The sequence below is a fragment of the Orbicella franksi genome, chromosome 5 (assembly GCF_964199315.1).
Source record: "Orbicella franksi chromosome 5, jaOrbFran1.1, whole genome shotgun sequence".
Lineage (NCBI taxonomy): Eukaryota > Metazoa > Cnidaria > Anthozoa > Scleractinia > Merulinidae > Orbicella > Orbicella franksi.
In genome coordinates this window covers 28,332,401-28,356,046 of record NC_138149.1, presented here as the reverse complement: position 1 = coordinate 28,356,046, position 23,646 = coordinate 28,332,401, and the positions used below count along the sequence as shown (strand labels likewise).

Here is a 23,646-nt window from a genome sequence, read left to right as displayed (position 1 = left end):
AGACCCTCACTGATACAGTATAAATAACTTTCCAAAAAATTTTAACGGTTATACTTTTGAAAATGTATGTTGACTAGCATACGAAACGTCAAGTTCATAAGATGCATGTTTTTAAAATGTTTATCACCGCTGTTTATTTTATATTTTTAATCAAGCTACGATGGCCGAAGACCAAGAGTTTATATGATAAAGAAACGGCTATTCACTCCATCACAATTCGATTGAATAAGTGTTTATTTTCTCATTGCGTAGCTCAGTTGTGTCTATGTCAGTCGAGAGAAATATACCTGGCTGAGCTCGCAGTTATCAGGAGGTTGCTTAGCAACTAGACCAGTGGACAATTAAAGCCGAAGTAAAAAGTTTGGTAGCTATCGGCAACTCTCCGGGTTCCGAGCGAGGACCTGCCGAATGTCCGATGTGAATATATTTCCCTCGACTAAAATTCATTTTATTTGCAGGTTTTGGTAGACCACCTGAGTAGTCTACTTCGCGCCAGTCTCCTGTCCTTCGAACAGACCATATTTAGCCTCAATTTCTGGCCACGCGACTTTGCCGCGGACAAGACTGCTGACGATAGCGGGAAGCTCGTCGATCTAAAAAAAAGGAAAGTGAATGTCAATCCCAGGAGTGACTAAAAAACAAGACAGTTCTCTTTACGAAATCGGCGAGGCGCAGCCGAACCTAGTAACCGGTAAAAAATAGGATTGAAGCCATGCCCATGGAAAAATTATGACTGAAGCAATGTCCATGGTTTAATTCTCTTTCTAGGTATTTAGGGCGTTTATAATGACTAAAAACAACAAAAACGAAAAACAAATGAATGAGGCAAGTGGCGCAGTTACTAGCTGCGGCCTTAGACCAATCTGACAAAATGATGCGGGGGGGGGGGGGGGCACTCTATGATGGCTAGAAGACTAGCCGTTTTCCTACTCGCTTAATTGTACGAAAACGTCTAGTTGAAAAAAGAATCTTTTTACGACAGGAAAACGATGTCCAGCACAAATATTCATGGAAGTCAACAAAGATAATGCTCTTCACTGTTTGAGGGTAGATCCCAGACGTGTCCCTTGTGGGGGAAAATGAAATGCGAGGCATTTACGAGTATGCGATTAAACACTCACCTGGGCGCGTATTTGGCGAGTGGAGTTTCTTTCTCTCAGAGTGGCGCTGTGGGGTTCCTTGTTGACAGTATCAAAATCCACGGTGATACCGAAGGGGATGGCAATCTCGTCGGTACGCGCATAACGCCGGCCAATAGAACCACTAGAGTCATCCACTTTGTGAGAAATATCCAGCTCTGTCAGTGACTCGGCTTTGGAAGAGAACAAAAAAATCGAAATGATTTGAGAAGCTTATCTGCCTCATAGCCTCTTATGGCTTGTCGCGCACTCTTTCCCAACGACCGAGGGAGGAAAGATTGCTTTACGAGCCGTAGTCTGGGTTCTAGTCCTGACCGAGGTTATGCTGCGTTCTAAAAAAATAAACGTTTTTAACGGCGGCTCTATCCACCCAGGGGGACAAATCAAATGCCGCGGGGGTACGGGGGGTTTGACCCGCGATGGACTAGCATCCAGGGGGAATAGCAATACTAGAAGTCGCTTCGTGTTATAGTGACTGAGTAAAGGTCGGATTCGTTTGAAACTTTGCATACGCTTGACTGTTCAGCGTATAACATAAAACTGGCGACAAAGTGGCCAATGGTTATGTTTCACCAGCGATGAATTTTAAAGCAAATTGTCTGATCACGACAGGGCTTATAGGTAACTGACGCCTGGAGACAATGACTTAACACAAGTATTCCAGACTTCTAATACAGTGAGAGGAAGAGGAAACCACTTACAGAGTTTCTTGACAAATTGATCAAATTCTTTGTTTTTGCTTAGCGGTAACACAGAGCACTTGACAGGAGCCACAGCAGGAGGAAGAGATAGCCACTGTGGACGAAAAAATACCAAAAATATCATCAACTATATCTAAAAACGACTCTGCAAGGTCAATATAGGGCGTTTTCACCCACGTGGCCAACAGTCATGCAAATTTTTGGAACAAAAAAGTGTTTACACAAGAAAAGAGTTCAACTCCCACAGGATTGGTTTGGTACACCAACATGGCCGCTGTTTCATTATTTTGGACCACCAAATATGGCTGCCGTGACGTCATGTGGAAACACTCTATTGGTAAACTCTACGAAATGGGATGAAAGTTGAGGAGATAACGAGATAAGAAATTAAGGGGAAAAGATCATTAAAAGCAGAAAAGCAGCTGGTAATAAGTTCATCAAGGAAATTCAAACAAGACAAATTAATAAAACAGGCATTGTTCCTCACCGTTCTTTGCTCGTCTCCTTCTCGGATTTTAAAGTTGTGTTCAAGGACAGCGTACATAATTCTACCAACTCCAAAAGATGGCTCAATCACGTGGGGTTCTACGTCACGAACTGTAAGGAACACAAGGGACAGTTAGCTTCATGTAATTCATATTAGAATAAATCTACTAGCGTTCTATCACGAATGCCGTTCTCTTATTGGCTACGCTACTCGAAATGTATTCTTTTGTAGATAGTGAGTAGCCTAGCAGTGTGCAGTTGTTATCAAAACAGCGGCCGCTTCTTGGTGTTTTCGAAGAATTTGTCTATGAAGTCAGACGAGGATTAAGATAAAGTTTGAACGACTAGCAGATTTAAACTAATCAATTAGATTATTCGCTCTGGATTTCTATGCGTGACAAATGACTCAAGCTGCGTGCTTGTCAACTATCACGGGATAGAAATCTCGAGCTCATAATCTAATTATTAAATTAGAAGGTCACATATGAAACGACTTAAAATAAATCAGAGATATTCTCCTCACTTACCGTGAACTTCTTTCTGGTATCGCTTGATTTCTCTGATCATGCCCTTTTGAATGTTGAATTCTTTGTTGTCTACTGTTATGCTCACCTCGCTGAGTATGAAATGAAGAAACAGTAGTTAGTCAAGATCAAGTCCTAAGTTTTCTTAGCAACAACAAGGAACAGTTAAAGCTGGCGAAGTTTGAGACGGTTAACTGACAAAAAAAAACTTACAAAAACTGAGTTAAACAAGCTTAAGCGCGTTTTCACAAGACGTCACGGCCGACATTTTAGTTTTTTCCAACCAATGAAATTTCTGTACTTTAGGAAATAAGTTCCTTTCTTATGCAAGAATTTCCTACTAATAGAGCGGTTTTCAATTGAGTGTCGAAAGTAATCAGGCAATTACTTTGGTTTTGGTTTTGGTTTTGGTTTTACTACGGTTCAAGATTGGCTGAGTAGTCTAATTGGTGAGTAATTGGTTTGGTTTTGGTTTTTCGACCCTCAGTTTAAAACCGCTCTAATGCTGCCGTCAGGAAGTGTCGTAAAACCAAAACCAAAACCAAAGTAATCACTCTAGCCAATCACAAAGGACACGGACAATCCAATGAACCAATCAAAACTTGAAGTAATTACATGTAGCTGACGCAAAGCGCGGGAAAACGAATGCCAGCGAGTCACGATCGGTTTTGCTTCTGATTGGATGAAAAAGTAGCGCGAGTTTTTTTAAGCCAATCGTGTAGCGTGGTTGATGCAAAACCAAATACTTCTCGGCATTCAAATGAAAACCGCTCAAATGAGGGCATTGGAAAAACCAATAACATTCACTCTAAGCAGACCTAGTATCTGTTTTTTTAATACCCACCCATTTCCACTGAGTTTGTCCTCAAATTCCTTGATACTGTCTTTGTCCATCTGAGCCAGATAATCCATTACAATTTTTCCTTCCTTTTTAAATGCTTTCCCTATCGCGGGCTTCTCTGGAACTATCTCAACCACGTCGATCATTTCCTAAACATTGTCAGTCAAGGATGGAATATTTATTTCTATCAGAGATAATCAATGTGTATGAAGTTTTAGATCCGATGGTTCGAAACGTTTTTTAATAACGACGTTGAGGCTCGTTGAGGCTGAGATTAAGCAGATTTTAAGAACAAACTAACAACAAATCCCAGGCAGACTGTCCCTAGAGGAAGTTTATTTTTTAAGTTTTTCTCTGGTAAAACGTAAAATTTAGTCTGCACTCGTTATCATTTTCATGACACAATAGGTTTCCACAGCAACAGTATGAATTGCTAAACGCACTCTTAACTTAAACTTAACTGCTAATAACTCAAAAACGAGCTCGGTGACCTCAATTTGTTATCGTCGAATTTTGATTAGTAATAGTAATCGGACCGAGTGGAGCACAATTCAGGGAGTAATCGCGTGAGTCTGATTTGAAATTACGAGCACGATTACTCCCTGAATTGTATGACACGGGGTCCAATTACTAATTAATCGTATCGATAACAAAATTTCGGAATTTAAAACGTCTTTTAAGAATTTATTTTGAACGAAAACGTCTGTAGCGCTTTTCATAAGTTTTGAAAACTGTGCGAAACATTGCGAAGCAAGCCATTAAAGCGCGCGTAATTGACATGCCAATCACGTGGGTATCCAATTACAGGTATTCAATTACAAAAAATTCAAATTGAATACCTGTAATTGGACACCCACGTGATTTCGCGCAGATTGCGTGACAAATAGGCGCGTGGAGAACCAATCACGATCGAGAATTCTGTTATAGATACGATTAACAGAATAAGTGGCACGTTTTGGCAAAGTTTACAAAAATCTGTAGATGAGGTCCAGAGCCACTTTAAATTTTGAAAACTGAAACATCAAAAAATCGAAGTCTGTCTTGGAAAGTGCTGGAAACTGTTGCCAGCCACCTTAAGGGGACATTTGGACAAAAACAATGAGCTTGTCTTAAAAACTGCATGGTTCATTTTAAAACATCTTCGGTTGTTGTTTGTCCTTTACCTAACAAAATGGTTGTCTGTAAACTCCTAAAAAGTTAAAAAAAACTGAAAATCATTTTAAAGAACATTTTAACAAACATGTCAGGCAAAACTGGCAAAAAAATTAATAACCACTAAGAACCTTCAGGCTTAGTCCCAAAAGCAGACATTCTTGCAAAAAAAAGTGTTCTTCACAACTACGCCATGAACAAGACTGAAATTACAAAATTAAACATAATGTTTGGAAGAGTTTTCGCTGGTAGTAAGAAAGGATACAGGCTGTGCAAGATCAGCTTGAGCAACAAGCTTTTCACCGGCCGCTTTGGTGTGAACTGACAGGTCATAGCAGGCCCTGTCAGCACATCCAACGCACTCTATCCAGCCCTGAAGTAAACATAAAAACGCTTGTTAGTGATAAATTAAACTTCAATATTTACCCCTCAGTTTACTTCCTCGTAATCATTCTAGCCAATCACAAAGGACACAGACAATCCAACAAACCAATCAAAACTCAAAGTAATTACATGTAGCTGATGCAAAACATGGGAAAACAAGTGGAAACGAGTCGCGATTGGTTTTGATTTACTTCTGATTGGTTGACAAAGTGGCGTGAGTTTTTTGAGCAAATTGTGTAACATAGTACTTTTTGACACTCATATGAAAGCCGCGCCATATACTTCAAGCTGACAAATAGGTAACTGTTTGCTAAGTGAATCTTGTTTTCCCAATCTGGTACCCAGGGCTTTTCCTTTGAAATCTGGGCCCCTTGGGAAATGCCCTGGGAACAAGTTTGTCCTTTACGAACAAAGAGCTAACCTACATGTATAATGCAAAGAATTTCAGTTTTTCATAGAACATCAAAAGGAGCCCAAAGAAAACGCGGAAAATCACACAATTCTTTACATGTGTTACACAACCTTTTTTTTTCACCCAAATCCAGTAGGGCAAAATATACTCACATAGGAGGTGAGGAGTTCTGCATCCCAGCAGTCACATGCGTAATGTGCCATCTCATTGAACATGTGTTGTCTGAAGCGGATCTTGCTAGGGTCTGCCCCAACCTTCAACAGGAACAGGTACACTCGGCCAAGAAAGTACCCCATGGTCTGGGAACTAACAATTTTCTGGTGATCAATGAAATGCAGGTAGCATTTTTAGCACCAGTTGTAAGTTGCAAAGTAAAGTAACAAATTAATTAACAGTACTGTACATGGAAACAGAGTTCTTAAAACAACAAACACTACTCCTTTCCATGTAGCAAATGAATTGCATAGTACATTATTAATATGTGTCACTGTGGCATATCAAATGCCCTGTATGACATTGAAAAAGAATTGCATGACAAGGTTCCCCTGGCAACAGGAAAGTAACCATGGGATGAATTACCACTGACCTGATTGACTGCATCCCCTAAACTGATATTCATAGTGGGTTTCCCTTCAATCTGATTCTCTGATGGATACAGTGTGACTTTTTGAGAACTCACATTCTCAAACTTGGGATGGTTTTTGTCACATGGATCAACAAAGTGTTCAATTTCAGCAAGAGTAAATTCTCTAAATGAAAACAACAACAAAATATGATTAAATGTTACATTAGTAGTATTTTTTTTTTAAACAGGGCTCACAACAGACCTTTTTAGCTTGGGCGGTTTGTTTTCCCATTACCAACCATGTGATATTCTCTAGGGACTTGTTCTTTTTTCCATCTAAAAATTATTAATTCATACACATGCAACTATGAGAAAATTTGAAAGCAAGAATAGTATCATCGCATGGTCTGAAATGGGGCAACAAACAGCCCAAGCTCAAAAAGGTCTATTGTGAGTCTGTTTACACACCACTTCCATCTAGCATATGCCCAGTGAACTACCTTTAGTTAATTTTATTACAGCATTAGTTGTTGTTTTGTGTTTGGTCTAACAAATTGATATAATTATCTTCACAGTTTTTTAGTTAGATAAAGAAGAAAGTCCACTATAGTTCAATAATTTAATCAAAAGTTTTTTAATGTTGGTATATACTGTAGTGATCTGATTGAGAGCCCAAGATGTTAATTTAATTTTGGTTTTTGTAGGTAAAAGTAGATACTTCCCCTCCTGGATGGGATGTTAGCGCAGCGCAGGTTACCCCTAGAATTCTAGCTCATTCTGGCAGGCTGATGCAGCAAAAATTTCCTGAAACCCATTAAGGTGGTAAAGCATCTTGCCCAAAAACACAACATGATGATCCCAGACTATTTGATCAGAAGACTAGAGCGCTACGCAGTTTAGGCTACTGCAGTGATGAACATGAAGGAAAATGTAACATTCTCTTACCTTACTCTCAGTAGTCCTGCTCGAGGCGAAATCTCATTCCTAAAGGCAGGTCCAATTTGAGCAGCAGCAAATGGTAGCCTTCCGTTATTAGCTTCCAAAAGCCGCTTGAAGTTAACAAAGATCCCCTGAGCCGTTTCCGGTCTAAGGTAACTGTGTATGAAAAAAAACAAGACATTTTTAAAGATATTTTTGGCTCCTCCACTAAATTTTCCATTCAAGCATTCAAGATGATTTCTTTTTATTAAACTGATAACCTCTTGTACAAACACCAAGGACATTATTTGAGCACCAAGGCAAGATGTCCCTTACCCAGGAATGAGCCCACTGGGACCAATTGAAGTTGTAAACATCAAATTGAACTCCACAGGGTCAGTCAAGTCATTTCCTGTCACTGGAGACTTGGCATTGTACTTTTTTAGCAGTTCGCCAAGTTCTGTCATTCCATAGTTGTCAATCTGAAGAAACATAAACAAACCATAGTCATCATAAGTAAATCAATGAACAGTCACTGACTTAAAACTTTTAAGACATTTTTGCAACTTTTCCAACAAAACCAACAGTGAACGTCAAAGTTTTTTCATGAGTTAATTAGCTTGTGTCAGACAGGAAAATATTAGACCTTCCTTGCAGCCAGTCTTTTCTCTTATGGTCTGACGGGCCTTTATTTTGGTGAATATGACACTAACAGGGCAAAATGTATACCAAACCCTTTTCTTGCCATTATCTCCTCCCAGTCTCTTTTCATCTTAGAACCCCTCCCCAGTCTCCCTCTGATTTTCAAGAGAAAAACACGCAGCAAGCAATCTAAAAAAATATCTGGCTTCCCATCACTTTGAACATTGCTGTACTTAGTCTGTATGGTACTTATTTCTTGTAGACCTAGCTCATTAATTCAGTCTAAGACTGCCAGAGAGTTTTGATAAATTACTTAATATTATTATCACTATGGTATGACTTCAAGCTTCAAATTTCCCCTATCTGGCCCTTTACTACTCAGTAAATAAGCTCATGTTATTACCTGCCCAATAACACTTTCATATTCCTTCCTTTTTCCTTCATCCAGTTTCTTATCAGCTAATAGCTTTTCAAGGTGACCTTCATTAAACAAACAGACAATGGAATGATTAAAAATGTTATTCAAACACTCTTTGGCAACTTGACATCAAAAGAATCACACTGCCATGAATATTATATACCTTAACTAGCTTTATCCTTATTTTTTATTGTTAAATATTGTGAGTCATTATGATACACATCGTCAATTTAAGAATTGACCAAAATCAAAACTTTATTTAGGTTTCAACTTGAAGTGATAGATGACCTTCTAAAAGATGATCAGCTCTGTAACAGTCGCCAGTCTTGATGTCCTTGACCATAAAGTCAGCAAATCTGTCTACATGACCAGATGCTCTACAAGTAACAAAACACTGTTAATAAGTTCTTGGATTCTATAAGCAACGTTTTAAGAGAATTGTGCATGTTCAATCATGATCAGGTTTATTCCCACTAGAGGAATAATCCAGACAACATTGGAATTCAGGTAAGCACTCCGGCAGCAAGGTTGTGTTCTAGAAACACCTGGGTGCCACACGCAACTAACTTTTGCCTTTGGGCGACTGGAAATCTTACTTTTTCATACACTCTTAAGTGCTGGGCACCCAGAATATCATGGTTAAAAACCTTTGGGCTCCTTGTAATTTTTCTTGGACCACATCATTGAGTGTGCAGGGAGGCTGGGGCAGGGTTTAGAGCACTGGATTCAAAATTTGGAGGTCATGGTTCAAGTCCCATCCTTACCACTAGCTGGTGTTGTTCTCTGTATCCAGATTTCAGCTCCTTGGTTGCGCTCTTAAATAGTGTACTGTCTACCTCCTACCAGTTGGGGTTTTAGAAATCATGTAAGTTGCGTTTTTGAACCAGCATTTGTTTACATAATTTCCGGGGTTTTGTTAAAGGCCAGACACTGGGCAAATTGACCAGCTGTGAGGATGATTTTCTGCACCCAGTTTAACCATCTATTGGCAAGTTTCTCTTATAAAGACGTTCAGTTCAAATAGTTGTACCAGGCTGTGAAAACCAGTTGCCCCCCTGATGATAATATTAATGAAACCCCTGTTACACAGTGGTCCTGAAAAGTCTCACTGGGGTAGTGGTCAATTATTAGAAGATATTTATTCAAATTTATTTTCATTTTTTTATTGTTCACATGATACATTTAATTAAATTTACTACAAGAATAATTAAAACTATAATTCTAATCCTTATAGTTTTTTGTGTGTGTTTCTTGTTCTTTCCTGACAATCTTTATAGCTTCAGTCACACACTTACTTCAGAACTTGATGAGGTGTAAGAAGTGAAGCTCTGATTTCTAACATTTGTTCTTCCAAAACAAAGTGTGATTTCCATATGTTGATCATGTTGGCCTCCATGGCACAACCAGACGGTCCATAGTCATAAAGACCAGCCACGCCTACAAAACCAAATGATAACTAAATTCAACTATTTAACAGTTTTCTATAAACAAGAAAACTAAAACTTCTAGAAGAACACATCACATTGTTTCTGTAACAATACAAATTGTCCAAGTACACACAAACCTCCATAAATTTCGAAGGAAGGAACAAAAAAGAACCGTCTCTTCAACAAATCCTCTAATTTCGCTCTGTCAAATTTCTCTTGTTTTGGTGCTAGTTCTTTCTCCTAATCAAATGGTAATAAATAGATCAACAAAACAACACTCAGCTTAATATTGTAAGTAGCAGCAATTTAGCCCAAAGAAATGAAAAACATTAATATCTATTTTGATAAATTCTTCTTAGTGTGGCATGCAGAGATTTTATAATGGTACAATTGAGTCTGAAAACTTGCTGACACCAAGGCAATATCTGATGGTTGACATTTGTTCCCATTCTCACCCCCAAGTCTAACAACAATGCACGTATATTACTATAAGGAGAAATTAATACCTTGATGTCTTTTGAGAATTAAAGGGTGGAATACGATACCTTGTTCTCAAGAGCTTTCTTCCTGACTTTCAGCTCTTTAATGGCTACCTCAATATCAGGTGCTGGAGCATTTTCTGATTTAAGCTTCCTTACCAAGTCACCCTGCAATTGAAAAATTCACAAAAAGAAATTTTTAATTAAAGGCCCTTTAAAATAACCAAATGACAGATTTCCCTACCCTTTCATATACCTTGACTTGTAAAATCCCTACCCTTTCATACCTGAAAAAGGTACCCCTTTTGAGCGGGGACACTTCATTTTGTAGGCCTTCACGGGGAGTACCTCCCCCCACCCCCCCCCCCCCCACCCCCGCCCTCGGGGTCTAAATTGAAAAAAAAAATGGCATGCCATTGCAAAATTTTCCAAATAAATATTTTCTCCTAGTTCCAGCCACCTCAGGAGTCTGACTTCCAACCCTTCCCGATAAGGTTCTAGCCCCTTTTAGTCCTAGGTTCTTGCCCACTCCCCTCCAGGTCAAAAAGATTATACTAGGATGATGCAATACCTAATTTGTAGACAATATTAAAGCTTATTCGATTCAGATAACATTACGATAGACATCATTTAAAAAATTAAAATTGAAAAATCCGTTTATCTTAATTAATCGAGAAAACAAGCCTAAAATAAGTGACAAATACTAATTTAACACTAAAAATATTCATGAAACAGGTTTCCGCAACGAAGAACTTTCACTTCCGTTTAAGTTTCCGAATATGGAAAGCTGAAATTCATGCGTATGCATGTAGGAAGAATACCAAAACAAGCGGACTTAAAAAATGTTCAGGGACATAAATTTGCAATGCTAGCAGCGAGAAATATTTGCACGTACCTGTTCCTTCACTGATTGCCGTAAATTGTCTAAAAGGCTTGAATTTTCTCCACTAGCATTAGACATCCTCTGTATTCCTACGAAGAGTCTTGATTTAAAATCGTTTTTGAAACTGAAGAAAGACGAATCAGGAACACGGCAGATAGGACTGTAAAATTTTGGGAGGCAGCTCCGTCCCTGGGTTAGTTTTCTGGCACAAAATAACGTTCTGGGAAATAAATTTCTGAACACAAACAATGTATTCATTCAGTCATCCATAATTTTTTGCCACGAGGGTTGGAATACCGTGTGGCATGCGCCCGTCAAGTGCCTACATCAAATAGCAGTCATCAACAGTCCCTCGTTGCGTGATCATGCTAATTTGAGCGTGACTTTGATAAATGGGTGTGCACAGGGGTATTCTACGAAAAGTGAGTAATTTGTACTCTTGTTCTTTCTTCAAGGGCTTTAAGCAAGGTTGTTCCACTGTGATGAGTAAAAGGAGAGCTGTTTCGACTGCCAAGTCGAAGAAAAAGCGACGAAAAGTTGAAAATGATGACCAAACATTAGGAAATGAGAGTTTAAATTCAAACAAGGTGACGACCTTGGTCGAGAAAGTAGGAAGAGAACTTCGCAAGAATGCCGATCCTAAGAGAAGTCAGCCCATGAAGAAATACATGAGGGACAAATTCGAGTTCTTTGGTCTTAGCAGCCCTCTTAGAAGAAGCGTTTGTAAAGAATTCCTGCAGCAGAAACTGTCACCACAAGAGACTAGAGAGTTTGTTGCACTTTTGTGGGCTAAGCCACAACGAGAATTCCAATACTTTGCCGTCGATTATCTTGAGAAGCACATGGATACCTCAGCAGAATTTGAAGCAAACATAGAGTGCATTAAAGGCTTGATCACATCGAAGTCTTGGTGGGATACAGTAGACGCCCTCGCTAATAAACTTGTTGGCGGGCTCGTGAGGAAACATCGAGATATCGGAAGAAATGTGATGGAAGAGTGGATTGATCATGAAAATATGTGGCTCAGGAGAACTGCCATACTGCATCAGCTTTCTTACAAAGAGGAAACCGACGAGATGTTGTTTCGATTCTGCAGTCTAAGGGCTGAGGAGGAAGAGTTTTTCATCAGAAAGGCAATTGGATGGGCTCTGAGGCAATACACTTGGACCTCTAGTTCCAGTGTCAAAAAGTATTTAGTGAAGCACAAGAAAGAGTTGAGTAATCTGAGTTTCAAAGAAGCTGCAAAGCATTTAAACTTATGAGAGTCTCAGTACAGGCCTTACGTATGAAATTTAGATCAGTATTTGTGGTAACTGCCCTAGGCCTGCTGCACTTGGGGGCCCCCTGCTCAAAACGGCGCTATGTACTTCTCTCTTTCTTGAGACAAGACCATCAAGACATCACAGAATGTAAAATTGCTCCTTTGTAATTTTGTATGTTATCATGCGGCACCATTTTATCTGATGATCAAGTTTTGCTGTTTGAATAAATAAAAATAAAATCTGTGTTGACTCAGTCCCTCTCTATAGAGTCCAGAATTACTTTCAAATAAACTTAATGGACTGTGATTTGTTATCTCTGTTTGGTACACATAAGACACTATTAATTTTTTTATAAGATGGTGTGGTGGAATTTAGTAGGGGCATGCCAAGAATATGGCTTCAAAGGGGGGGGGGGGGCACTTCGAAGGGGGTGCAAGCCAACAGAATATCAAGTGTAAAGGGGGTGTCACTTAAAACGATCTCCAGTAGGTCATTTATAGTAATGCAAAATTTCTACCAGAATGCCTAAAAATAACATTTATGAGGTTCTGAAATTTCAGTTTTTCTGTTGAAGCCTCCCCTCGGACCCCCTACTTTGTAATGTACGAAACAGCATCAACTCAGGCCAGCCCCACCAGTTATTTGGTTGCAGATACAGTGGAGCCCCTAATTAACAACCACATCCTATTGATGAACAGTCAGTGCAATGCAATATAATTATTAACTATTATTTTCACTTAAAACTGCAATGTTATCTGATACAGTTAATATTAATTCTTGCGTATCATTTTAGAATTACAAGGGAGGGGAGGAAGGCAAAATTTCCCAATAAAGAGGTGGGGTTATTCTATATATTACAGGGAGAATCTCTCAAATCCTACCAGGTCACCACCTCTCCCCTCCTCCCCACCTAATAAAGAGCAGTCCATAAGGTGGCCCCATAGGGTACCGGTAATCATTTATGGCATTGCGCACATAAGTGATGTTTTGAATGCTGTTTTTGCATTCATTTTTACACCCACTCCTCTCAAACTTATTACATGTAATAAGCTATAATTAAAATAATAGTGATTTACTATCATCTCTGTTAAAATTTTGGGTTTTAACCTTGAATTATAAATGCCCAATCAAATGTGTTTTTTTCCTTTTTTAAGGCTTTATTGGTGATTTTCTTGAATTTCCTTCAGTGAAATCTTCCAAAATGTTCACAGCACAGCGCATCATACAGGATACAAATTTTAAGTACAAAAAAAGTAGGGTTTGTAAAGGGCCGTTTTTTTGATTTTTGCATTTTTTTTTCACTGCTGCGAAAAAACTGGTCATATAGATTTCCCTGAAAAATGAGCTCCGACTAAAGTAAAATATCTACTACCAGTCTGCTAAATTTTACAGAATTTCAATGAAGGAAACACGAGAAAATTCACTTTCAGTTTTGTTTTTTTTTTTTGTGCTCATATTGACATAAAATATCAAAATACACTGCCATTTTCCTTTGAGCATGTGCAGATTGCTTGGGCTTTCATCCTCAATGTGTGTGCGATCGTAAAACTACTACAGAGCCACCTTAAGTTTGATAAAACAGGTGCATGTGTATTCTCTGTAACAACCTTGGTATGGGGACATGTCACACTCAACACTCCATCCTGTGATCTGCCATCAATTTGTGTTGCATATTTACTCATGAGTGGATGCAAGTTGCCAAAATGATTTATTTCAATGCATTTCCACAGCCTGGGTTGTAACTGCTACTTCAACTTCTCATATGTTTAGTGGAAAAATTGGATCAAGCAGAGGTTTTAATAAGGGCTGGGCACCTGGCAAATTGACTGGCTGTGGGGATGATTTTGCCCCGATGGTTTCACCATCTGGAGGAAAGTTTCTCTTATAAAGAAGTTCCTTTTAAGAAGTTTTTCCCACCAGTTAGAACCAGTTGCCCTTCTGCTGGAAACATTAATGAAACCCCTAATCACGATAAAGGTGAACCCAAGTCGCTAGAATCATTGGAAGTGAATGCAAATGGTAGCCAAACAGAGTCACGAGCTATTGGACAGAACTAACTTGAATCAAATTAGTTACTTCTAAAAGATTACATACTGTGTTTCTACTGGCACTATGAGAGGAGATGATGAAGAAATAATTACATGTACGCTCAATTAAGAAGGCAAGGAATTATTTTATTGAAAGCAAACCCATACAACAGCAAATAAGCTGACGTGAAAGCTTATGAAACCCCAGCATTTACAAGTGACATGGTAAATCTTGAAATCACAAGTACACTGCCACTGCTTTGATTAAAATGAGCATTTCAAGAATCAATCAATGTTTGGCCTGGTGTTCTCCAGCTTGCTGTAGTCAGTGTGACTGTAGAACTGTAAAGCAAGCGAAACAAGTCCAGTTAACAATGAGAAAATATTATTGTAAAGTGGATCTAATGGGATAATTATTTGTTGTTAAAAAACAATGCAACAACTAGGCTTGTTTCAATTCTGGCAAAAGCAAGTTGTTAACTGCTTAATATTGTTCATTAAATCAAGTGGAATTAAAAGCTGCTGCATACTTCTTTCATGTAGTGCTACATACAATGTTGTTATGTGACTATTCAGATAAAGCTACAAAATAATGCTCATGCATTGATATCTATTCTTATGGGTACTATTGTGCTGTCCCATAAAATAACCTTGCCCCTCCCATGGAAGGACTTATAGTTTGAAGCCCCCACTCCTCTGGAAATTCCAGTTTTGATTTAAACTTCCCTTCAAAAGGTTTGGCTTTTGAAACCCTTTTCCCCCTTGGAATTTCTGTGAAAACCTTCCTTGGGGTGGCTAAGGATATTTTCTGGAACTGAACATATTTTTCAGCAGTACTCTGTAAAATGAAACTTGAGTTTTTTCCCCAATTCACAATCACAGTATTCAACTCTTTGGAGTAAACAGGTTAAAATCAAGAGGCAGTTAAATCTTATAACATTTTAATTATATTTTTATTAATAAGTATTTATTTAATAAAATTAATTCAAATTTCCCAAAACTTTTTATTGGCTTTTAGGTTGGGCCATTCTTTTCTTCTAAATACAAATATTAAAGAATACAACAAACAGACTGGGTTTATGTTTTTCTTCGGCATGTTCAGTTCATTCTGCTCCCAATAACAGATTGTGTAAATGGTAGTCTGCAAAGTTTCTTTAGGACAGGTAAAAAAGGAAATTTTAGAAGGAAACTTTAAGTCAACTTATTTCTAAAATTCCCTTTCAATAGGTCAATTCCCGCTAGAAAAATAAGCCACGCGTTTTTTTTTTTTCTATCACGAATATTTAAACCAACCTTCAGGCGCTCGTTGTGCTTGATCTTTTGCCAGGGGTATGGGTTGTTCTTCCTGTCCCAGCTGTCAAAACAACATAAGCTAACTATTAAAAGCAGTGCATTGAGTAAGATCTGACAAACCCCAGAGCTCTGGTGGGTATCCTGTTCTCAGTTTTCAACTATGATGTTTAGCAGTTATCAATAATAAAGATGACTGATTGATTAACAAATTGATTTATTGATTGATGGATGGATGGATGGATTGATGGATTAATGCACTGACTGACTGATTGATTGACTGATTGACTGACTGACAACTGACTGACTGATTAATTGACTGATTGACTGATTGACTGATTGATTGACTGACTGATTGATTGATTGATTGATTGAATAATTCAATAGATCTCAAGAAGGTCTTACAGGCTTCTCTTACAACACTATTGTCCATTGGTTGCTTCATCAGGAAAGTCATTTCTTTGTTACCAAACCAAGGTCAGACATTCGGAAACCATAGCAGCGTCAAACTAAGTTGAACTAACAATCAGGTTGGTCTAAATATTAGGGGTGGGGGGTTATTTATTGGTAAGTGATTAGATGACTGATTTTCATGCTATCAACTCTGGATTTGAGACAGTCTAGATAGAATTGCTTTACTTGGGCAAAAGGGTTTACAACAGACATCTCTTAGTTTTCTCTTAATAACTGATATTGCTGCAGTTAATGTTACTGTATACATACGTAGCATCAGGGTTCTGGGTAGCCAGCCTCAAGACGTAATAGCCAGCTCCAACACAACCAGCACCAACGATGACAAACAATGGAACCAACTGCAATGTGTGCAAAATTAAGAATGCTTAGTAGCTGTGCATGAGATGTAAACAGGACAATCTTTAGAGGGGTTTTCAATTGAGTGATGAAAGTAATCAGGCAATGACTTAGGTTTTGGTTTTACTACAGTTTGAGATTGGCTGAGCAGGGTCCGAAATTGCGCTTTCCTGGTCGCCAATGCGACTAAAAATTTTGTACTGGCGACCAGAATTTCACAGCTGGTCGCCAGCGGGCGATTAACTATTTCAAGCCACGATAATTACACAAACTTATATTTTCAGCCAAATCGATTAAAATAAAATTCAAAGCCGCCCACCAATTGGGCACTTACTTTTTACCTTTCCGCTGCTTTTGAAGTATAAAACCGATTTTCCTGTTATTATAACTCTACCACAACGTTTCACAGCTACGATCAGTGCGAAGCTTTGCCGCCATGTTCTCCCAGCGGTTTCCCATAACATACGTATTGCGGGCGCAGAAGGCCACGTGCGTTCTTTCATCATGAATATTTATTCAGGCAATGTGGTGTCCAAAGATGTCCTGAACTCTTTACGTAATTTATTACAAAGTGGAGACGGAACATCCGCGAAGAAATTAGTGGAAGATTTCGATATTCAACATGGTGATCCGTCAATCGTCTTGACAGAACACAAAAGGAAAGATCGTTTTGCACATAGAGCAAAGAACCAAACGTCAGTTTTCAGTCAGGTACGTTTCTTCTCCAAAAGGTACAGACAAGAGAAGGTATAAAATTGACTTGAAACATTTGGCTGTCGCACGAAACCGCATATATGACCGGCATTTGATTCGTTCGTCATGGGTTTTCAGTGGTAGGTGTATAAATAATCAGCATGTTTGTATTTAATCATATCGTTAGCGGAAAAATTGCCATCATTGCGGCGCCAAACGCGTTCTCCTTGTTCTGATTCTTAAAAGAAAAATTGGCAAGCAGAATTTTCCATCTAGCGACCAAAAATTTTGGTTTGTGTTTCGCTGTGAAGGAAAATTTTATTGACACTTTTTGGCGACCAAATTTTTTCATATGGCGACTGAAAAAAAAATTTCAGTCGCCAGTTGGCGCCTGCCTAAAAAAGTTAATTTCGGACCCTGCTGAGTAGTCTAGTTAGTAAGTAACTAGTTTGGTTTTAGTTTTATGACACTCAATTGAAAACCACTCTGGTTATTTATTGTACATGGCCTTTTTTGGGTGACTGAAAGCAAAGCTGCTAAGTCGTGCAATAACAAACAAACAATGGCACGCAAGGCAAAACCATTTGACTGTATGGTTGAAATAACATTACTGGTCTGATGAACGAAGTCTTTTTGAAAATCTACCCACAAAGGAATTCCCAATCTGAGCAAATGTGTCCAAAATTGGACAGACTCTTCCTGGTGGAGGTTTTGGCCCTCAACTAACTCAACCTGCTAAAATAGTAACAAGAGAGGGCCATTTATCTTTTTCCTACAGGGCATATCAAAGTTAACTTCATTGGGATGAATTTCCATGATACAGGGCTTGAAATTAACAAAGTCCTTAAGTCGCCATTTGGCAACTAAGTGGTAAAAAATAGTCGCTAAATGTACATTTTTAGTCGCAAAATCAAATAGAAGAGACACAATCCATAGACATACATGATGTAGTCAAAGCTCAAGGGTTTACAATGCATTATAGGGCAATTTCGAACAGGTGTAGCTATTTTGAAGTTTAGAGAGAGAGAGAGTCATTAACCGCGCGGCCATGGGCCGAGCGCGGTTCTAGGTTTACCCGTGGTTTATTATTTTTTTTTTTTGTCGGTGACCAGACGCAGACCGCCGCTCGGCCAAATTCCGAGTCACGCAACGTGTGATGTTTTTTCCGCCAGAAGCTGTTAAAACATTAACACACGGATAATTTTACGGATATTGTTTCCTTTGTTGTGGGTAAAATATATTTTCTTTTGGTTTTATCGAAGCGTTGGATTCAAAGGGATTAATAAATACGCTAAAAAAAGGTATTACGTCAGCCATGGAATGCGTTAACGTTGCAGCTTTCACTTTCGCTACGTGACTAATAAGATCGTGTTTACTTTGGAAGTTTATTTCGCCAGAAGCGACGGTCATTAATTTATTTGCAAGTTTGCGAGTATTTCTTGTGGTTTTAGGCAAATGAAGTAAATTCTTTGGCTCTTTCATCGCAGCGAGTTCATAGATCGGAAGGAAAATGAAATATTTGCAAGCCAAGCAAAGAACATGTCAGGACATGCAATGATTACGTCATTGGTAGGGAAATAACCACCGTACTAAAGATAGCCGTCGATAACGCAATTCTTGAATTATGTGACTCGTGTGACTTCTTTGCTAGCCCTTTACTCAAGGAAAATATTAAATTTAAACTTGACTTTTAAGAAAGAAAGCTGTTGTTAATAGTGTTCGTATCTTCATGCCCATACATATCCCAAAGAAAGTTCCAGATTAACACTATTACGTCATCGGAGATTTTGCAACGGCTACGACTGATGGTGCAATAGTACAGTCTGTGTTGATCAAGTGATGTGATGTCTACAGTAATCAATGAATCATCAAGGATTACTTTCGAATGTACACTGCGTTGCAACTGTAGTGCTAAGAAAACAGTTAAATTTTAAAAGCGCGGTTTTAAGATCTAACAGATCTTCTTGTTTTTTTTTGTCGGTGACCAGACGCAGACCTCCGCTCGGCCAAATTCCGAGTCACGCAACGTGTGATGTTTTTTCCACCAGAAGCTGTTAAAACATTAATACACGGATAATTTTACGGATATTGTTTCCTTTGTTGAGGGTAAAATATATTTTCTTTTGGTTTTATCGAAGCATTGGATTCAAAGGGAATAATAAATACGCTGAAAAAAGGTATTATGTCAGCCATGGAATGCGTTGACGTTGCAGCTTTCACTTTCGCTACGTGACTAATAAGATCGTGTTTACTTTGGAAGTTTATTTCGGCAGAAGCGACGGTCATCAATTTATTTGCAAGTTTGCGAGTATTTCTTGTGGTTTTAGGCAAATGAAGTAAATTCTTTGGCTCTTTCATCGCAACGAGTTCATAGATCGGAAGGAAAATGAAATATTTGCAAGCCAAGCAAAGAACATGTCAGGACATGCAATGATTACGTCATTGGTAGGGAAATAACCACCGTACTAAAGATAGCCGTCGATAACGCAATTCTTGAATAATGTGATTCGTGTGACTTCTTTGCTAGCCCTTTACTCAAGGAAAAAATTAAATTTAAACTTGACTTTTAAGAAAGAAAGCTGTTGTTAAATAGTGTTCGTATCTTCATGCCCATACATATCCCCAAGAAAGTTCCAGATTAACACTATTACGTCATCGGAGATTTCGCAACAGCTACGACTGATGGTGCAATAGTACAGTCTGTGTTGATCAAGTGATGTGATGTCTACAGTAATCAATGAATCATGAAGGATTACTTTCGAATGTGCACTGCGTTGCGACTGTAGTGCTAAGAAAACAGTTAAATTTTAAAAGCGCGGTTTTAAGATCTAACAGATCTTCTTGTTTACTTTAGTGTGCCTTAGAATAATCAAACATGGCAATCCAGTTGGCGATTAAAGAATCTTGGGTTTGTTTTATTATATCTATTTGAATAAATTGTGTCTTTCATCCACAAGTAACGTTCTTTTTCCTTTGAGATTACTGCTAGCCCTCTTAATTTGTGTCAGCCAAGGCAAAACCTAGTCGCAAATTTGTGACTACTCTTATTTTTCTGGTCACAAATAAGTAGCAAATGAGACTATGTTGGTCACAATTTTGAGCCCTGTGATAGCAAACATACAAAGATTACCTCGTGGGTAAACCTTTATCATGATGCACTTAATTACTCAGGTCCCCAGGAAAAAAATTAATTTTGTTTTCCCAGGAATCTCAAAACATTGAGATTAGAGGGAAAACAAAACTCACTGTTTCCCAAGAGAAGAGTAATTAAGTGTTTTGTTGTACAGCTGAAGTTTAGAGTGAAGTAGTTACTCGTAAGGCAAGGAGGTAAAGTAACCTCTAGTAAGTGGGAGAGCAGGCAACAACTGCACAACTGCTGCCCAGCAGGAGACATCTAGATTTAACCATTGCCACATGACCATAAACTAACCAATAAGAGTGTGCATTAGATTCAACTTAACTCCAGGGCTGGTTTGTTCAAAGCCCAGTTAAGCTAACCCAGGATCAGCGAGAATTTTGATTTCTGTTTTGTATTTTTTCGGTGGGCTTTTGTGTTTATCTTGTTTGTCTTTCAGTTTTGAGCTTGAGCAATTTTACACTACCCAAAAAATTATATTATAAGTGAAGGACATTGTTAAACAAGAAAATTTGATACTGTGGTTAACTTTTAATCCTTGCTTAGCATTAACCGGGTTTTGAAAAACCCAGCCCAGCTATTTAACAATCTCTGATGCTTGCGTTGAAATATCTACGAACGTCAGGGGCCCGTTTCTCGAAGGTCCCGAAAAGTTTTCGCACCCGAAAAGCCGTAGCAAAATCTCAAACCTTTTTACTACAGAGCTGTTTTATTCATATATTCTTAATACCAACAGAGGTTCTCTTCATACAAGAAGTTTCAGGTGTATACACCTCTCTGTCTTTAAATGCCGATTAACTAAAATGGCTTTTCGGACCCGAAAAGATTCCGGGGCTTTCGAGAAACGGGCCCCTGCAGGTCACGACGTGATATTTATTGCACTGACTATCAAAATACTTAATCACTGATAAAATCCCATTTCCTCGATGATGACTTCTGATTTCAATCAGACCAACTTAATTTTTCACCGGACTAAACAAATGACAATTCCAAGTCCTTTTAAAACGACTCAGATCTAATAAAGAGCTGACCATACATGAATAAGCTAAGCATATATGTACATGCATTTTCGTACGCAAGCTCGTATAAAGTCATAAATCTAGCCCCAAGGGAAGAATTCAACATAAATCAACCCAAACGATGAACGTTTTCCTACCTCGGGATGTTTCCTCATATATGCCAAAACCATTTTCTCGGCTAAAGACTCGACACCGAAAGAAACGCTGAAAGAAGAGCGAACGTTGTCTCGAGTCAACAAAATGGCGTTTGCCGGCAGAACGAATTGCAGGAGACGTGGTGGCTAAGTCGACGGACTATTCCGTCAGAAGAGTCACAAAGGGCAAAATGGCCGAGTGTTTGAAGCGCTTGAAGACAACAAAAAAGTTCAAAATGAACTTTTTAGGTGAGGAAACTTAAGAATTTGATAACAAGAGAAACGAGACTACTTTTTCTACATACTGGCTATTTATTTACTTGGCGTTCTTTCATCGACCACATACAGTATTTCCTTTAATTTGTCACTTTAAATTTTTTAAACATTTCAGCGTATCTTTTAAAGTAGTTAGTTTTTTTATAGATATATATTATTTATACATGCTCTTTTTATTTTACGTTATACAGGGCCCCCGTTGATACCAGTCCTGCGACTGAAGGGGTCACCCTGTTTAAATATTGATTATTATTATTATTATTACTTCTCATACAAACTTTATAACTGCGGACAAACAGGTACAAAACAAAGCTAGCAATGGGCCAGTGCAAAACATTTAAGGGTATAGTTACAAGTTAAAGTTGTTGTACTAAGTTCATTCGTTTTTTTCTTTACAAGATACATTCTTTGTTAACCTACATGCAGCTAAGGCCGAGAGATACAAACAAGAGAAATGAATAACCATGCTCTTTCCTTTTGCTTGTTTTTGTCCTCAAGGTCTCGCTGCGTCTTGCTGAGAAGTGTTAGTTGCATGCAGTCTATCAAACAATGTGCCATATAAATTTGTGTATCTTGGTATCAAAATGTTTAATGTAGTCAGGGTGCCATAACCCGCAGAAAAATATTTTTTTAGTGCTGGTTTGAAAGTTCTTTCTGATCTGCAAATAACTTGGAAGTAATTTACTAACTGAGAGTGAGGTATTCATGAGGAAAACTCAAACCAGGACCTTGCAGCAAGGTTTGAGGTTTTCCTGTAAAGACAGAACATATTTTGAGGTTAAAATTAGGTAGTTTATTATATGGCTTTTAAAAAGCTGTTAAGCTGTTTCCTTCATCCTGTACAGCACCAATGCATTTGTAATTTAACTCTGGGAGTTTGCTTTTCCCCTGAAATTGTAGCTCGTCAAGGTAATAGAATTCAATCTCACGCAATGGTTTCTTAATTACCTTTTGCTTTCAGTTTGCAGGCCCATAATTGGCCTGTGTACATTACAAGAAAATAATGTCCAAGAATTAGCCAATCAGGGTGCCTTTGGTACAAACACAAGCCATATGATAAATTGCTGTTAAAACATTCTAGACAATGAGCTGTTTAGTAAATAATTTGAAAATCTGAAGTTTATAGACTACTAAAGTGGCCTTTGGAGTTGAAAAGTGCTAATTCTAGTTTTGTTAATAACTATCACTCTGATTACATAATTTAAATTGCAAATTAACTGATATTAATTATTAGCATTAAGCATTAGCATTACTTTTTGGATAGAAGCCGTGAAAAGGGAAATCCTGTTCATCTAAAGTGAGAAAAAGTGCTTTCATCTGGAGTCAGAGCAATTCATACAAATAGATTAAAAAATTGAGCTTGTTTTCTCAGTTTCAGAAATCATATTTTCATTTTCAAAACTCAAACTTCAATTTTCCGATGTCAAACCCACAGTAGTTTCAACATCGATGCTTTTTTCCATTTAAAGAAAAAGTCTAAGATCTTCTTTTCACTGTGTTGTAAACATGAATGTCCCTTTGAAGCTTCCTTGCATTTTTTAGTGTACATAGGGCTGAGTGTGTATCCTCTTAAATTATTGCAAATTAAACTACTATAATAGTTCTTGAAAAGTGCAAACCAGATTGAGTTCATCAACGTGCTATCATTTCCTTTTTGGTGTAGTGTTAAACTCATGAGGCTTCAGGCCTGACATTTTCAATCTTTGAGTAGTCTGTGTGACTGTATAGCTGTAAGAAAACATCAAAAAATACTTTCAGTTAAGTTGATAAGTTTATCAATGTCCAGTTCCAGAAATTATACCATACCCATGCCAAAGAGTTGTTGGAAATTCCAAGTTGGGGGGGGGGGGGGGGGGTAGAAAGATCTCAAAAGCTAAATTTTTAAAAGGAAAGTATGAACCAAAACTGGAATTTCCACAAGGCATGGGAGGGGAGGGTATGGATATTTTCTGGAACAATGCATTAATTTTAACTTGTTATCATTGTCCCTTTTATTGTAACTTTGAAAACAGCTCATGGAAAGAAAAA

The 23,646-nt window shown here is 38.2% G+C and overlaps 4 protein-coding genes across 4 annotated transcripts in view; 1 reads left to right on the top strand and 3 right to left on the bottom strand.

The window, feature by feature from the left end:
• Nucleotides 1–27: 27 nt before the first annotated feature.
• Nucleotides 28–11,279, bottom strand: LOC145487679 (glycine--tRNA ligase-like). The gene is made up of 17 exons (XM_081466494.1): nucleotides 10,984–11,279; nucleotides 10,155–10,256; nucleotides 9,747–9,849; nucleotides 9,478–9,619; nucleotides 8,471–8,559; nucleotides 8,168–8,244; nucleotides 7,459–7,604; nucleotides 7,150–7,299; nucleotides 6,226–6,388; nucleotides 5,792–5,956; nucleotides 5,109–5,216; nucleotides 3,695–3,840; nucleotides 2,854–2,942; nucleotides 2,328–2,437; nucleotides 1,841–1,934; nucleotides 1,122–1,312; nucleotides 28–593 (listed from the first exon to the last, which is right to left on the bottom strand). The coding sequence occupies exons 1-17, from the start codon at nucleotides 11,227–11,229 to the stop codon at nucleotides 483–485; spliced, it is 2,232 nt and encodes a 743-aa protein (XP_081322620.1). The 5' UTR covers nucleotides 11,230–11,279; the 3' UTR covers nucleotides 28–482.
• A 69-nt stretch (nucleotides 11,280–11,348) lies between these two features.
• LOC145487686 (uncharacterized) lies at nucleotides 11,349–14,291 on the top strand. The gene has a single exon (XM_081466507.1). The coding sequence runs from the start codon at nucleotides 11,364–11,366 to the stop codon at nucleotides 12,231–12,233; it is 870 nt and encodes a 289-aa protein (XP_081322633.1). The 5' UTR covers nucleotides 11,349–11,363; the 3' UTR covers nucleotides 12,234–14,291.
• A 95-nt stretch (nucleotides 14,292–14,386) lies between these two features.
• Nucleotides 14,387–21,706, bottom strand: LOC145487688 (cytochrome c oxidase subunit FA4-like). Its single transcript, XM_081466509.1, has 4 exons — nucleotides 21,346–21,706; nucleotides 16,274–16,362; nucleotides 15,554–15,614; nucleotides 14,387–14,602 (listed from the first exon to the last, which is right to left on the bottom strand). Exons 1-4 carry the CDS (start codon nucleotides 21,376–21,378, stop codon nucleotides 14,546–14,548), a joined length of 240 nt encoding a protein of 79 aa, XP_081322635.1. The 5' UTR covers nucleotides 21,379–21,706; the 3' UTR covers nucleotides 14,387–14,545.
• Nucleotides 21,707–22,195: 489 nt separating this feature from the next.
• The window catches only part of LOC145487690 (cytochrome c oxidase subunit FA4-like), a 9,309-nt gene continuing 7,858 nt past the window's right edge, over nucleotides 22,196–23,646 (bottom strand). Inside the window, exon 4 of the mRNA XM_081466510.1 lies at nucleotides 22,196–23,346. Coding sequence (XP_081322636.1) covers nucleotides 23,290–23,346 — 57 coding nt within the window. The 3' untranslated portion in view covers nucleotides 22,196–23,289. The remainder of the gene's footprint in view (nucleotides 23,347–23,646) is intronic.